A 17,194-nucleotide genomic window follows, 5' to 3' on the forward strand; every position below is an offset into this window, starting at 1 on the left:
TATGGCAAAGTGCGTGATTCTAACTCGTCCTGTTTGAGTGCTGTGGTAACATTGATTTCAGGTGGTAAAGAAGTCGTTCAGCAATCGGAAGATTGCTAGTTGGATCTCGACTTCTGTCACTTTATGCGCATGCTCCATGACATCTTTACAGCGTTTTCAACCACTCCGCTCCGCTCCAGCGTTTCCGTGTGGACGCAGATTTTTGTTGACACGGCTCCGTGTGGACGCGATAAAAAAAGGTACCGGATCCAAAAATGTGACCGGATTCAGGCAATCCAGGCCCCGTGTGGACGCAGCCTGAGATCTCAGTTAAGGGTGTGACAAAAAATCCCTGTTGTTGTCTGGTGTCTGACCGCAGGTTATGGAGGTGACGAATGTCTGGCTCTGTCCTTGTCAGTATATGACAGAACATCTTCTCCATACCAAGGATTTGCATTGTATAAATATAAATGTTAATATCCATACAGAACACATACATCAGTATGTCCCAGGGGAATCTCATAGGCACTACTGATTACTTGTTCTGGTCTCTCTGTGGACAGCAAGCATACATTAGATAAATAACACAAACACCGGGTTGTGGCACACACATGCTTACAACACTGTGGAAAGGGCTGTCACGGTTGAGTATGCTGCGAGAGTGAGTGCTCTCTCTTCGCTACAGATTGTAGGAGTGTAGTGGTGTTATTTAGGAGCAGTCGTTCTTTGTCAGGGACGGTGTAAATCTTAATGCCACCTAGTGGATAATTTCAGAATTGAGCCATCGCGCCAGAGCAACGGAAGTCAATTTGCAGAAGCCAGAAGGCATCCTTTGGAAATCCTCTGGTTTAGCCTCGCCTCACAAATCGTGTTTATATTGACTGAACAATATGGATTATTACTCAAAGTTACATTATCAAAGGAATACCCTACCATGTTTCCCCTTTATATCCACATTACATTTTTTCTCTCGATTGTGATCACACGCATGTTGGAAGTGTCATTGAGCGCACCTATCCAACGCTGCGTAATTATAGGGTTTTACATGACCCTGGATTAATCCCTCTGGATGAAACGCGATGACCTAGTTCTACGTCTGCCTCGTTTTCAGACAAACAGAGTGATGATGCGCTCTGAGCTGCGTGCATCCCACACGAGAGAACGGGGTTAGGATTCCCGGCAGATCCATAGGAGGCAAGAACCACAACCGAAATATTTTTACGCCCCTTCTATGCCTCCCACCCATATGCTTCGCTGCGATTGGAGAGCAGCCCGGCGGATCCAAGCGGTGGATGCCGGGTCCTTTGTGTGCCGGTGTAGTCGACCTGTGGTCCCTTCGCTGTCATCCCTACGCTACCCGCTGGTTCTCTAAATAGACCGCCCTTTTGAGCTACGTCATTTTACAGTTTAGTAAGCGACGAATTCAAACTGTGCACAGATCTGTCCTCTTACAACACTGACAAGGTCAGCATTCAAGGACTACGTTTGGAGACTTCTATAAGGTAATTACAGTTTCACTGACAGATCTCGGATGATGCGATGTGATAACGATGGTAGGCTGTTTCTCCATCAGGTGTCTGAAGTTACTTTACCAGGGATCAGTGTCTAGTGTCCCCGATGATGCGCTGTGATTCTTAATATGAGCATTAGAACAAGCCAACAAGTTCAGCATGGGTTTGTGAACACCACTTGAAAAACCATGCGCAACATGTTAATAATAATAATACGATAAGTTAAATATCACTATGCGTTCACTTGCTGCAATGTTAAACATCTTGTCGTCAGGACGTCAGGACGTCCCATGTGGAATTGGTTTTAGTAACCTCGGCAACATGCCAACCATGCCCCACTTATATGATCGGACGCTAGCAGACTATAGTGTCGAGAGGTATTTCCTTATTCCGTTTGTACATATTGATGATCAAATGCCCAAATAACTGGTTCTATCCGGTTTGTTAGTGCAGTGGCCGGCAACACTTCAGTGGTGTATCTAAAAGATGACCGGGCACGCGGGCGTATTGCATCATTGTGTCGAGTTGCGGTGAGTCGTCCACTCATCCCAAGCTTTTCCACTTACCGTGGAGGATATAGAAAGCAAAACAAACCAATGCCAACTGTTTAGGCAGTGTCGCAAATATCTTTCTATAATTATCTGAGGATTTGATCGGGACCTTTTTTCCTTAAGCAGGTTTGGCTCAAGCCATAGACAGTTTCATCCCTCGCAGGCTGATACAACTGTTCGTCTACACACGTCACATGACGCGACTAAAGACCACTGTGTCTAAACAGTGTAATCTGCAAAACACAATGACTGCTTTCGATTTTAAGTAACAGATTGTTAATTCCTATTTGGGGTGTTTGAGTCGTGTGGGTTTGCATTTAATCAATGTAATCACCTCGATGGTGAATTAAGTGAAGAGGGGAGAAGAGACATCACAAACCAAAATAGGCTGAGTGAACGCTTGGGGCACTACATTAATTATGAGACCACACCAGAGCTTTATGCCTCTGCTGATTTCACATGTTTGTCAACATCACTGGCCTACATGAAGCAATATACTGCTGCCCTGTGCGTTTTACATATAATTTTCTCGGCCATGACGTATATGTTGCATACACTATCGTTTGCTCCACTTGATTCAACAGAGAATATAGTATCTATACTAACACCAGTGCAGGGAAAAGACCCAAACCCTTTCTCCAGACAGCCTGAACCACAAGTGCTCTCTCATGGTGTGTCGAACAATTTAATGGAATAAAGATGATGGGTCACTGACATGATGGCTAGTGGAAGCGTTGGAGGCGTAATCATCAAGTGCCTCTCATATAAAGAGATGGGAAAGTTATAGAAAGTTGGCGCAGATTCATTGTTCCTCCTGCTGTGTGTAGTCTGAGCTGTGTGCTTGTTTCCTAGCGAAAAAGAGATCCATATTTGAAAAGTATCACTCGCTCACTCTGCGTTCGCCGCACTGGTGTACTAACTCAGCTACGTGAGTGAAAACACTCTATAGGGCAGGGGTATTCAATTAAAATTCAACGAGGTCCAGTTAGAGTAAATGTCCTCAAGCAGAGGTCCGGAACATCATAATGTCTAACTTGTGTTATGATTCAGTGCCATATATATTAAAATAGCCCAGTATGTAGTCAACAACTGACTGTCACCTAACAAGTCTTCACAGAACTTTTTCTTCTCCTTGTTGAATAACCTTACATAAACAGCTGACCATTGTCACACACATCAGTGGAGTCAGCTACAGCTAAGCCTACACATGGTGCCTAATGAATTGCTTCATCCAGCTGTGCTAGCACATCCTGAGTTAATATTTCAGTTTTCTTTGTGGCTGAGGATGCTGCCATAGGTATTTGCTTCATTTTTTCACAAAACTCTTATTTTCTTCGGATTTGAGTGGGTATGTTTGCTCGAAAGATTTGTGCTTCGTCTCGTAGTGGCGCTTCACATTGCCGCTTTTAATAATCGCCAGAGTCTCGGGACATATGAGACGTACTGGTTTTGAACTGCCCGTGGGAAGAATGACCATATAATAGTCTGTCCATTCTTGATTAAAAGCTCTGTTTTCGCTGTCTACTTTTCTCTTTTTAGAGCACCCCATGTGATGTATACCTTTCTCTCTCAATTATTTCTCGGACTACTGTCTCATCCCGTCTCTCTCCACTGAGTGTTTATCTCACTCACTGACTCGAGTCGCAATGCTTATCGGAATGCACAGATTTGATTGGCTGAGTAGCATCACGTGAGATTATTTACAACGAACGCAATTGTTCTGTGAGTTTCCTGGGCCGCTAAACCAGTGCCGGTTTAAATAGAAACGCCCAGTCAAAATGTAAAAATTCTCAGTCATTTATTGGTTATACTGTAGGTCTGGGTCCGGGCACGGACTGCGGTCCGCCTATTAGTGACCTCGGCCATAGGGGCACAAAGTAGACCTCTGTTTTGGGAGGCTGGTATTCCAAGTACTTTCAGGTATGACATCCTTGGAGTAAAGGACAGAATATGTCCACATTGCTACTTAGACATCTGGTGCCCCATTCATTTGATTTAAGTAAAGGCTTTGAAGGTCAATTGGATATTGGGAGATGATATTGATGATACGTTTCATCATAGATGCTGTAGGCCATTAAAGATGTTCAATTTCATTTATGGCCATTTGTGGGGTTTTCCATATGTAAGTTAATGCTTACTTGATCAAGTGTGAATTCAGGATTTTATAAATGTATTTCAGTCCTTAAAACATTATGCTGTGAATATACAGTCCACCCGTATACTGCAATACCTATTGTAGGTGTTTGTGTATTTTTTAAAACTTTTTTGGCAAGCTTTAGAAGTTTTTAAACACTGCCATTGTGGACGTGGTGGACGAGGACGTAGTGACTCCGTCTGTAGTACTCTTTGCCGGTTCAGTAGTCACCAAGCATGACTGTTGGCAAGGTAACTTTCCTTCCTAAACTAATCTGCTTCAAGTTACTGTATGGATGTGTGTGTTTTCATTAGGTCACAGCTCAGCTTCATTGACTACAAGTGAAGGCACTTTAACTTTTATTGCAAACTCATTTGCAGGTGTTTTCAGCTTTTTAAATGGTTTATGTATTTTACATCTTGAAAATACTGTAGTAATTGCCTTAGTATTGTTAAACAGATCTGAACTTTACTCAGTTGTCCTTCCTGGAGTCGAAGTTGAGTGAGTGGTGTTGCCGTCACACCGTGCTTTGGTAAACAGGGAAGTGGAAAGAGCTCAGACCGTAATCTGTGGTGAGTAAACCCCCCCTGTTTAATTTATTTAAAAGAAACCGTGGCTGAAAAGTTGACATCTGGTCAGTAGAGCAGATGTAGCTCTCACACTCTCCTGTCCTCTCTGTGTCTCCAGTCACATGTTCTATGTGACTCTGCTGTTCTTCGTTCCTCTTTTGTGATAAGGTCTCTGCTTAGCCTAGTTACAGTTGTGAGTACCATCACCACACAACAGGTGTATTCCACGAAGTACGATCATTCAGTCGGGTAGAAGGTCAGAGAAAGAGAATTTTTCTTTTTCCAGTTATCCCACTGCGTAGGTTTTGTTGTTTCGCTCTGGTCCGTCACGCAGAGTGTGAAATGGTTCCCTGTGGAAGACGCAACAGGCATCCTAGTTGTAAAAATAACCGTTCCATCCCGGTTTAATCTATTGTTTTCCCTACTATCTCAGGTTACTTCTTTATTGCTTAACCAAGCAGGCAAGGTAGCGGCTGTTTATTGCATTCGCAGAGACCTCTTGCTTTTACAGTGGGCGTCTCTCAAGTTTGAAAGGTGAGTAGAAAGTAAATAGACACAACGCCATACCTATTCACAGCAGTTTGCATTGGTGAAACACTTCACGTTTTTCAACTGGGTCAGAGGTGTTGCTTTGTGTGAAAAACATTTGTTTGGTACCTGTTAGAAAGCGAGCAGGGCGACAGGAAAGAACATTATTAGGGTCACATCAGTTTGATTATTTGGCTTTTGAAGAGATGGGAAAAGTAGTGGTGCTCTGTCATACATGAGAATGGAGGGAGCAACATAGATACACTACCTCACCACAAGGGTAATATATTCAAATTTGATCTAGTTAGACCAATGGGTTGGTCTTTGTTTATTTTTGGTGTGTGTCAAGATTTTACTACCGGTTCCTGCTCCTCTGTCATACTTTGATACAGCAGTATTAAAGACACATTTTGAAATGTAAATTATATTCATTATGACTAAAAACGTATATGTTTAGGATATCACAGCCCAGCACATTGGAATACAAATAATGGTGTCTGATCACCTGCTTTTTGAGAACAGTCTCTTTATAGCACATTACTTTATTACATTAAAAAGGGAAGTTTAGTACTTGATCATAGACCCTTTGGAGTATGGGAAGGCTACACGGCCAAAAACAAACAATTTGTTTTTCTCACATCGTCTTGAATGATCTGCACAATTCAAATATTAACTGCATTTCGTGAGGGGTGGGTGAAGAGGTGTACCAAGCTCCCACTGATTATTTTGGAGAAAAGACCTTTCTCATCTAGCTTCTGAAAAGCAAAAGGGATATCTACCCCAAACCTCAATGGATCTATTGTTCCTTAAGAGCCATTCATCTATGGGGAAACTTTAGAGCCAGAAGTTCCTGTTCGCTGTGCTTTATGCTAAAAACCTTCGTCTTCAAAGGCCACCTGGAACTTTAGCCAGCTCCTGTTTCTCTCTGATAGTGGCCCATATTTACAGAACTTTATAGTCCAGCTTCTGAAGATGGAGACTACTATGTTTCCTTCTTCTTTTTCTTCTGGACACCATGGCGTCAGCGGTCACTTTGAGAGTGTTAGAGAGCAGGTTCATGATTTTCAGAACCTGTTTGAAGAAAAGTGGCCTTTGATCACCCACATTGACAAATGACCTCATCCACTTGCTTGGATTAAATGTCTGCTTTAAATGTGTTTTGTCTGCCCCATTGATACACTGCAAATACATGGCGCTGAAATAGGCATAAGCCACAATTAACCATGTTCTCTGACTGCCACTGTGTGATATATGCAAAATGTTTTTCATCCAAGTAATGTCACTCCTCAAAGGAATGGGGAAAACTGCCCCAAGGGCCCACACCTCTGGTGACAAGTCTACACATGGTTCAAATATGATCACGAAAACAACCCTTATGTAATGGAATTGAAGATTTAAAACCATGTCAGAAAAAAAAGAGCTTAAAGTTTAATGTCATATGGACTGAAAGCATCCATTTACATGTGAGTATGTGTAAATTAAGTGAAAAGATACCACAGACCCTTAGAAAACAGTGATGATTTTGTATACTGAGAAGTTAATTGACTGAGCAAAGTTGGCTCAGGAGGGGGAAAAAAAGAGTTAGGTTCAGTATAATCTTGCAGTGTCAGATGTGACTGTGACACGAAAAGTTCAGAGTTTGGAGACATCTCGTTGAACAAGACCAGAGAAGCCAGTCAGAAATGCATCATGGCATCACCTACAGGCTTCCCATCAAAGACTCACTCCTAATGTCAACATATCATTGTGCCCTTAGCCCAACCATTTGGCAGGGCAGTCAATACAAACTGTGGACCAGAACAGGGCCAGAACAGGGCCAGATTTGGGTCAGATCAGGGCCAAACCCACGGCAGAGTCATTCTGGACACTGTTCTGTCAGACTGGTCTATGCCTGTGATCTTGGCACCAGTTTCAGCTTGCTGTACTTTCTGAGCTACGCAAACACATTCAAATCAGCTACAAATTACATTTGCCTTTAATGTTGGTTAGCATGCAGACGTTTGGTTTGAAGAATTAGGGCGCGCAGAGCTCAAAGCTACCTATATTAAAAGACCTGCAGGGGAGGCAGAGCCGTGTGTGGGGCGTTTCCCACTTTCTCCTTAAATCACAGTCTGACGTTGAACCTTTGACCTCTGCACATTCCTTGAGCATGTGGCTAATGTAAGGCCACAGCTAAGTCAAACCAGAAATTCAAATTCAACAAAGCCTCAGGGTAGCCTGAGAAAAGTGCCGTTTGACATTGTTAAATGCTTTACTTACTTCACTGTCCTCTTCTGGGATCCTAGTGGTATTTTGTAGTGCTTTGACAAAAACTGTGATCTATGCAAATGACTCCTATATTGAATTCATCTTAGTTATCCACTGGCATGAATAAATAACAGTTAAGAATTTTCTCGAGAATATATATGTACAAGGAAATATCCTGCACAGATATCCAGAGACTTTCCCTCTGGCTTAAACAGGCTTTAAAGACCTGGCTGGGGCTGTGGTGTCCACGTCTGGTCTAGGATTGGAGCAGACCTCAGGGCATGTAAAATGATAATTTTCTTAGTTTCTCTCCGCACAACTACTGCCACTGTTTGCACAGCCAACTGCCACGTTTCTAGATAAACCACAGGAGTGAAAATGCACAGTGTGAAAGTGTGGAGGAAGTGGAGGAAGTGTCGAGGGTGTTGAACTTGCTGAGGCACAGTATCTCTGTATAAGTTGTCTTTATTCTGGTAAACAGTACAGCCAGCTTTGGAGAATGTGTTTCTGTGCAGAAAAGACAGAAAGAATATACATGAAAACAGATTTGCATATTATTTTATAAAGTGAACATTGAGGGCCTGAGGAAATAAAGGTGGGCTCAGCCCTAAGAAGTGGAGAATAGCATGCTATGGCTTTGTCTAAAAGTCTGGGGTATTGTATTTCCTTCTTTTCTTTCTTTCTTTCTTTGTTCGTTGGTCTCTTGCTTTTTTTCAGTGGCTCATTCACTGACTGCTATGTGATGACCTTCCCTTTCTCCTTTGCGCTGTCAGAGAGTCTTACCTGCACTGTTCAAATGCACTCTATTTATTGACAATTTTAATTCCTTTATTTATTAGTTGTTATGCTCTTTCAGCTTCTTTTAAAAATCTTTTATTTCTCCCCTGTGCGCCGGGGTCCTGTCCGTCCCGTCAGGATTTATTTTTCCGATACTGGCGGACTATACATTATTCCTCATCTGCTCATTTGTAAACCATTGTGTATAAAAATTGTGCTATATTATTAAATATGCCATGCGCATGAATTGCTATAAATAAACTTGCCTTGCCTAAGGTCCACGCTGTGACTTTAGTCAAAGCTCTGGTCCCCTGGGCACCGTCCCCACCGAGACGACACAGAATCCGCTTGGGTGAACACCACATCAGGTGCACCACTGCATACCTCTGACTCTCACATGTTCAAGCTGGGCTGCCAAGAAAACCTTGTTCCGTGTGCAAATCACACACGAGTGTAGAAGATGAGAGCTATTACAGTGTTTACAGTAATTGTAAAAGTGCTTTGTGTAAAGGCTTACTTTGTTGTTGTCTTGGTTAAGTACACACACTGCAGTGCTCACTCTTAAGGGATGTTATTCAGAGGATGAAGTAAATCTAAAATAGCTCTCTTTGGGGAAGTCAAGTGGCATACTGGTAGTGTATTTCAAGCCTTCTCAGAGGGGCATGAAGTATGGACAGTGAATGTGATCAGCCTACTGAAATACTAATGGCAACTTAGGAGAGTCATTTCTGATAGAGAAGTGAGAAAAGGAAGTGAGAGAAGGTTTTTTCTTTTATGTAAACCAGAACTTTTTGAGGTATGTTTTTTTTTATGAGCAACTACGTTTGGTATCATCTTCCACTTAATTGTGATGGAATATGGTCATGTGGAGGACAGATAAACACACCTGTCGTTCCCACTACCTGTGCAGGCTATGCGCTATGTAGCTCTGTGGTTCAGGTCGGAGCACCATCAAATGTTTTTAAAATGTAAGAAAATCCCTCACTACATGACATCGTCAACAATATCGCCAAATGACGCCATTTAGCATGTTAGCAAGCGTTTATCACTGCCAGCTGGGCTGTTGGTGGTGCTAGGACTAGTTTGGTAGCTCACTAGTATTAGACCAATAATAGACCAAAGCTCCATAATGCCTGTTTAAGTGGCAGATGCAATTTCCGACTGTATTTTTTTAGTAATATACCCCACGGCTATATTTGATTGATTTCCAAATCCACAATTTGATTTGTGGTGAAATTGATCAATGCTGTTTATTGATCACACCTTAGTTCCATAATGAATCATGGGTGTACTTATCTAGAGTGTGTCTTGCAAGTGGAGTCACCCCAGAGAATCGTGCAGAGCTAAGAGAGAGTATGGCAGAGTTTCACAGCCAGTTTCCATCATTATGCGATCACACTTTAGATCACACCTTATTTAAGCATTTTTACTCTGTAATGTAGGTGGTTTTCCACTTTTTTAAATAGGTTTAACAAGTAGGTGATCCATCATGTGCATCAATGTTTTTTGGGTGGAGACTGATTGTTTTCATAGACTTCCAAATGTTCTGCCCTTTCATTGTTAAAACACCATTGCTGGTTGTGTATTGATGAGCCTCATTCAGTGAATCCAGCTCATTTACTGGCTGAAGGTTTGCTTCTGCTGTCTCTGTATCCTGTGTCACCATGGCAGCGGTCCCCTTCTCTCCCTTCTTAAGTTACTCACACTAGGCTCACACCTGTCTCCTCTAGCACAGATGCTAAAAGCAGGCGCAAGCAAAGACCGGCTAGCTCAAGCAAAGACCGGTTAGCGCAAGCAAAGACCGACTAGCGCAAGCACTACAGTTTTGTACTTTAAGTCTCCAGACCATTGCGTCTGACCATTCATCTGATAAATTGATTACTGTTCATCACATCACATCACATTACATTACATGAATTAATGCATCAGATACCTTCATTCAAAGCAACTTATAATACATGGAATATGTTGTATCAGCATGTGTGCTCCCTGCGAATGTCCTGTCCATGGCACTGGTGTTAGCACCTTGTTCTGTAGGAATATAGGAATATGTAGGAATATGTGCAAAGTAATGTAAAAATAATTGTAGGTAAACTGGATGTCCATGTAAACGTTCAAACTTAATGTCTTAATGTCAAACTGAATGTGTCGTCTGGGTGAAGCTTTTTTTTTAGGCATTGGGCAACAGTTGGTAGAGACGTTGTATTGAAACTGTACTTTTCACAAGTCATTCAGAATTACCACCCACTGCCACCGCAAAGTCATTGGGCGCTGCCTGAGAAGCACTGTATGGTATCCTGTAACAGGTAGTGCAACATGGATACACAGTGACTTGCTTCTTTTACTGCAAAGTTAAACATACTTCCTGGTGTGAGGTCAGTTCAGACAACTAAATGTTACCCACCAGTATTTAGCAAATTACACAGCGTCAGGACTGAAGTGACCTAGGCTGTGGTGACCTTTGGCTGAACTGTGAAAGGCTAAAAAACTTAGCCATTATAGAGGCCAGAAAATACATAGAAAAATAATGTGGGAGCGGAACCAACATTATAGGAAATGAACACACAATGAAAAAAGAGTGCAATATATAGTTCTAATTCTAGAATACTAGTAAGAGTACTAATACAGCACAGGTGGGTGAACCCAGGGCTCAGAGCCTGGGTGTAAATGCAGAGTGCACTAATTAAAAATTCATGATTAGCTGTTCCCAGGCTGGCTCTAGGCACACTTCCAAGCAGTCCTTCTTCAGTGACCTTGAGGGAAGATTAGCAACAAACTGCACCAGAGAGAAACCGAGAAGTGCACAAAACATAAAGACACACACTTATACATAGGTGCACACAGACACACACATACACAGCAACACACACGCACATACACAGAAAACACACACACGCACGCACAGAAACACACTCACACACATACATGTCCTTATTGAGCTGCTTACAAGCTCCAAAAGGCCCTTATTTGGTATGTGTGTATGTATTTGAGTATGTGTGCGTATCTACCTAGGTCATAGGTAACACTATCGTATGACTTTCCAAGTCACCTGAGCATCATGCACTGTGTTGCAGTATCTTACTGAACACAACAACTGTAGTCAAGGGCAGACAAATGCTCTGCCTTGTGATTGGCCTATTGCTGACACGCCCCTCTAGTGAGGGCGGTTAATCGTCTTTGGTGTGTGGGCAACCAACATAACCATAAATACAGGCTTTCTTCGCCATGGCAACACGTCTCTCTTAATTGCAGTGTGTCTGATAGAGCAGGAGTTGAATTGTGTCATTTAAATTTTTTTATTTCCACCTCAGTCCACCTCTGAACTACTATTTTCAGTGCCTGAAGTGTGTGAATGTGTCCTTTTATACTAAATGGTGGGAGATGTTTGTATGCCTTAGTTGTAGGGGAGACCAGGTACAGTTGTAGCGCTTTTTGCTTCGGGTAAAAGTGGTGAATCAAATTAACTTGTTAGCTACACTCGCTGGTTGCAACTGATCGTATGTAATGCCTATTACAATTGTCCCAGCCAACCAGCTAACCCTAACCCGAGATAATTGGAATGTAATGCATTGTATGCAGCTAATAATTATACCATTATCTAGATTGGAAGTCACTGATCGCAACCACGTGTTACGTGTGTTCCAGTCAAACGCATCAATTAGGCAGAAAAAACTGCTTCAAAAAAAGTTACAAATTTGCCCCACAAACAACTTCTGTCTATAACCTTTGACAGAGATTGAAACACAAGATTACATTTTGAACGTAGCATGCTAATGCCATCACACATATTGTCTGTGAATTTCACTGGAATACACTATACACGATCTGAGAAATGAAGCGTGTTACAACTACGCCCGTGTTACAACTGAACCTTGTCTCCCCTCGTAGTGATGACATGTCTTCATTAGTTGCTGAAGTTGGAGACATTCAACTTTCATGTTAAATCCATGGACCATGGCCCTAAGCAGGCTCAGTGATAATAATATGATAGATGATGCACTGTGTGTATGTGTGTGTGTGTGTGTGTGTGTGTGTGTGTTAAATTCATTAATATGTATATATTTAATATTTATAAGGTGTAGTATATTGAATTTACACATGTGGCTACATTCATCCCATTGCATACTGATATTTGGCCCATAGTCAAAATATTCAGCTCACTCGTATGCTCATTATAGCTAAATGTGTTGACGTGTGTTTGTCACTAACTTTGGAAGCCATGGCAGACTTCATGACCATAGCACCCGGTGTAAGCAGCTTACAGTTCCTTACACCCCTCTGTGCATTGTTGACACATTTGGTGTCCCACTCATGTTATGGCCTGTCAGGGTCTAATCTGATTACTGCATATCACCATATGGTTGTTTCCTAAAGACCGTGAGAACATGAAGAGATTAAACTTAGTTAACAATACGGAAAAATGCAAGAGATGACAGTTTTAGCATTGTTCTGTTTTTAAAGACTCTTATGAAGTTTTTGTCTTAAACTCGTGAGCTAACTAGCTAAAAGCCAGCAGACTGACAGACAGTCTTGAAAACACTGACAACCGCAAATCGGACACTGATAAAAGCTAGCTAGTTTGCTGATGTCTTTCGGCAATGTCATGCTGGGGTTCTAACATTTTTGTGGGGCTCTTGAACGATACCACAAATCTGGGGGTGGCTTGAAAATATTAGAAAAGAAATCACCAATGGAGATGAGAGCTTCACAGCATATTTTCAATCCTCTACAACAACAAAACCAAGTGCACATTTGAGGTAACAATACCATGTGTTTAAATGTCCCTTCCATGACATCCATCACCATCAACTCAGCCTGGATTTGTATTCTCATGGCAACATCCCTAGTGCTGGCATGTGTCTTCTCTTTGTAACCGATTGCCGTTGACAGCCAGGACACATAGTAGGATTCCTGACGCTGTGCCGTAGACCTCAGTAAGTGTACTTTACTGCTTTAGTCACATTACTCAAAGACACTGTAGATGTAATTTTAAAGCCTTTGTTCCTTGTGTTGGGTTTGTCATGGCCAGTATTGTGATACAAAAATAAACTAAAAGGAATAAGCAAATATTAAGGGAGGGGGCATGGAAATAGCAGAACAGCAATCACTCCAGTGAGATTTCCAGTGAGATTCCCCAATAGAAATGAACCATCTTTACATGTACATATATCAAAACCAAGCTCACCTTTTGAGTGGCAGCACCATGTGTTACATTTTCCATCCATGACTCTCATCACCATCAACTCAGCCTGGATTGGTATTCTCATGACAACTCCCTCCGTGATAGCATGTGCCCTCTCAGCTGAACCAATCACAGTTGACAGCCAAACCGGTTGACAGCCAGGGTACGTAGTACGTAATATTAGTGACCCTGCTTTTTGCTGATGTCACTTGGCTGAGACGGAGCAGAGTCAGAGAGCCATTGCCAGGGCCCTCGCTAATGTACCTGAGTAATTATTACAGCCATATTTAGCTCAGTTAAGTGATGTGATTATATTTGGGGATGTTATCATCAACAGTGCTGACCTTTAGTTATAACTGCTGACGTGCTTTTTCTGAGTGACATTGCATTTCTCTGGTTGTGTGTGTGAATGTGTGTGTGTGAGAGAGAGAGAAAGAATGTGTGTGTGTGTGTGTGTGTGTGCACGCATGTGTCTGTGTATTTGCGCTTATTTTTGTGACATGGTGAAAAAGGGAGAACGTGACCTGTTTCTCCAGGCTGACAGTAGAGGTGAAGCCTGATATATACTGAGAGCAGGGTGGGGTTGGTGAGTGAACACACACACACACACACACACACACACACACACACACACAGACACACTCTCTCTCTCTCTCTCTCTCTTACAAACACACAGACACAGACACACTGGAACGTGACTGCTCTGCAGGGAAAGAAACATTATCCTTGTTCCCAAAAATGCTGTGTCATTGCTTGTTGTGTGATTATTGAGATGATTAAATTACAGCCAAGTAGCATGCACAATGTGCACAGATATGTGAAGTACACCAAAATCTGTCTCAAACCAGAGTAATGATGATGTTTAAACGGTTCATTGGCTTCTCATATGCACAAAGCACAACGGGAAAAAGAACAGAAGTGTTATTAGGTTATTACAGTTTTCCCAGTTGCAATACATTTGCCGTTCTCGGAAAATTCCGAACGCACATTAATCTAGACACACACACACACACACACACACACTTAGCCTACAGGCTACAGTAGTCGTCCATGTTATCTACCACTACATCTAGAAAAAGCTTAGAAAGCTTTTGGATCAGCTGAATACATTTTGTGTCTGCATGCCGTGTATGTGCAAAGCGTGTGTGTGCAAGGGTATACGAGTACGGACATATGCATTCAAATATGTTAAAATGTCAGTGTGTGTGTTGTGTTAAAATGTCAGTGTGTGTGTTGTGTGGAAATCGGACAATGGAAATCAAAGCCCTCTTCCCTCAGCTCTGCGTCACCCTCACAAACACACACACACACACACACACACACACACACACACACACACACACACACGTGATAAATATCTGTTTGGTTTGTAAACAGTGTTCCTGAGTTGGCCCCCACTGCAGGTCCAGCCTTTATTTCCACTCCCCCCTGAGGCAGCTAAGCCTCAAGGTGAACTGTTGGAGAGTTGGCTAGAGATCTAGCTGCTCATGGAAGACACACCTCTCAATCTGAGATCTGGCCAAAGTCATATGCTTTGCAGTCATAGATTTGGCCAATACTGTCAGATATACTCCTCTGTCTTAGATTTCTCGCCAGCCTTGTCAGGTATGCTGTACTTCTTAAGGAACAATGGGGTGCAAACACTGTACACAAACTGTATCTATGGATCAAACACGTACGGCAATCAGTGATTATGACCTTTGTGAGAGGAAACATGAATGACCTCTGTACGTGACTGCTAAGCTAAGGTCCTGTGACTGATTCAGGCTTAACTCGGGCTCAGTCTACTGAAAACCCAACACTCTCCTTCAGTAAAGGTGATGGAAATAGGTCAAATAGCCCTACAATGTTACTGGGGAGAACATGGCACCTGTCTGACTCACTGCAGGGCTTCCTATTGTAAATCCTGTAATGACTGGCGATTGACGTATGGTTGTCTGCCGCAACCACATAACGAGATTAGATTTACGGGTCTGACTTCATGGTAATTACTTGTTCATATGGCGCTTGGTGTTTGGAAAATCTCACTCCAAATTGAACTAAATAGCAAGGCAGCCCATGTAATTTGGGCCTGGGGCCCAGGGGTGGCCTTAATAGAGCAGAAGAAACTATGTAATGTTAAGTGTATATATTTATAGTGTAAATATCACATAAATCAATATGTATAATTTTGTTGTATAAAAACATTTCATTATAATTATTTTATTCATACTTAAATAATAAAATACAGGTACAGGTATCCACTTATCCCTAGTGCTCCATTCTACAGGTTTCTTTTGCAATACCTTCTTTTGAATTTCTTTTCATCTTTCTTTCTTTTTTTCCCTTCTTTCTCTCTCCTTTTCTCTCTCTCTCTCAGAGCGAGCAGGGCCAAAGATGCCACCACCTGCTGCAGGACCAGCGGCGGTGCCCCCGCCTGACGGAGGCTGGGGTTGGGCTGTGGTGTGTGGATCCTTCATCTCCATCGGCTTCTCCTACGCCTTCCCCAAGGCCACCACCGTCTTCTTCAAGGACATCCAGACCATCTTCGACGCCTCCTACAGCCAGGTGGCATGGATCTCCTCCATCATGCTGGCTGTGATGTACGCCGGAGGTAAGTGATGGTCATAATTCAATTCCATTTTGTTTATTTTTAAAGCGCTTTACAGAGCCCAAGGCCTGAGCTCCCCAGAACAAGCACATAGGCGACAGTGGCAAGGAAATGCCTTTTAACACGAGGAAACTGAGAAGAAATCAGCACAAAAGGGGGAACCCATCTGCTTGAGGCTAACCTGGTAATGGGGTAGAGAGAGGTGTGTGTGGGGGGGGGGGGGGCAAAGAGGAAGGAAAATGAAGCATGGTGTTGAGAGTGCCTATGATGGATTTGATTGACATGTTTAAGCACCAGAGTGAAAGTAAAACATCAAACAGGATGTGCACACCACTCTGTTTATTAGAAGAGGAAGAGCCGTGTGACAAGGATTTAAATGTTTAGGAGTACTATAGATCAATGTCAAGGGCCAGGACAAAGTCTTCTAAGGAGCTGTTTGTCAATACAGATAGATTCAATTTGTTAGTAGTGGGTACCTGGTCAGATACATGTCTGCATTTTTACTGCATTGCCACCCTTTTTGGGCTTGGACAGAGAAGACAATGGTGAAAATGTGACCAAAACAAAGAAAAGGAACTCTATACAGTGCAAGGACATTTTCAGAAATTGCAGCTACATCTGCTTTGATCTCTTAGAAATCTGGTCCACTATGATATATGAAATTAGTTCAGGGTGAACTCTGATATTAGAACTTTGTCCAAAAGCATTTTTACTGTTTAAGCTTGTCCTTGCAATTGCTTTCAAGCAATTAAGTCAAAAGTACAATTTATACGGCCAATAAAAAGGTGACTTCACCCTCAAAGAAATACTGCCTGTGGATCAATACCGTTGTTAGGAAACCATCTAATGGGCAGAATAATCAATAAGATGTGTTTTAAGGCCAGTGTGTCGCTCGGCAAAACTGAAGGGGGTCTAGCGACAGCACAGCACCTCTGTTCTTTTGTAGTCTGTTGCTGATTACGGTTACAAACGGGCTCAGACCAGAATGTGTAATTTCAATGACTCAACTAACTAATAAACAGGTTAACTAGTTCAAATCGTGTTGGCCACAGAAGAGAGGCAGAAACAATCCTGAACAGCACGATATCATTTTTATACTTTGTAATCTCGTTTTATCCAATCAGAG

At 42.3% G+C, this 17,194-nt stretch overlaps 1 protein-coding gene across 3 annotated transcripts in view; it reads left to right on the forward strand.

The window, feature by feature from the left end:
- The first annotated feature begins 1,000 nt into the window (after positions 1 to 1,000).
- zgc:165507 (uncharacterized protein LOC561188 homolog) overlaps positions 1,001 to 17,194 on the forward strand; it is a 32,349-nt gene continuing 16,155 nt past the window's right edge. Inside the window, exons 1-2 of one of the 3 annotated variants that reach the window (XM_042710009.1) lie at positions 1,001 to 5,278; positions 15,838 to 16,071. In XM_042710009.1, coding sequence (XP_042565943.1) covers positions 15,855 to 16,071 — 217 coding nt within the window. In that variant the 5' untranslated portion in view covers positions 1,001 to 5,278; positions 15,838 to 15,854. The remainder of the gene's footprint in view (positions 5,279 to 15,837; positions 16,072 to 17,194) is intronic. The other 2 variants (XM_012824408.2, XM_031582385.1) reach the window with 2 other exon arrangements.

Source organism: Clupea harengus, chromosome 16 (genome assembly GCF_900700415.2).
Source record: "Clupea harengus chromosome 16, Ch_v2.0.2, whole genome shotgun sequence".
Lineage (NCBI taxonomy): Eukaryota > Metazoa > Chordata > Actinopteri > Clupeiformes > Clupeidae > Clupea > Clupea harengus.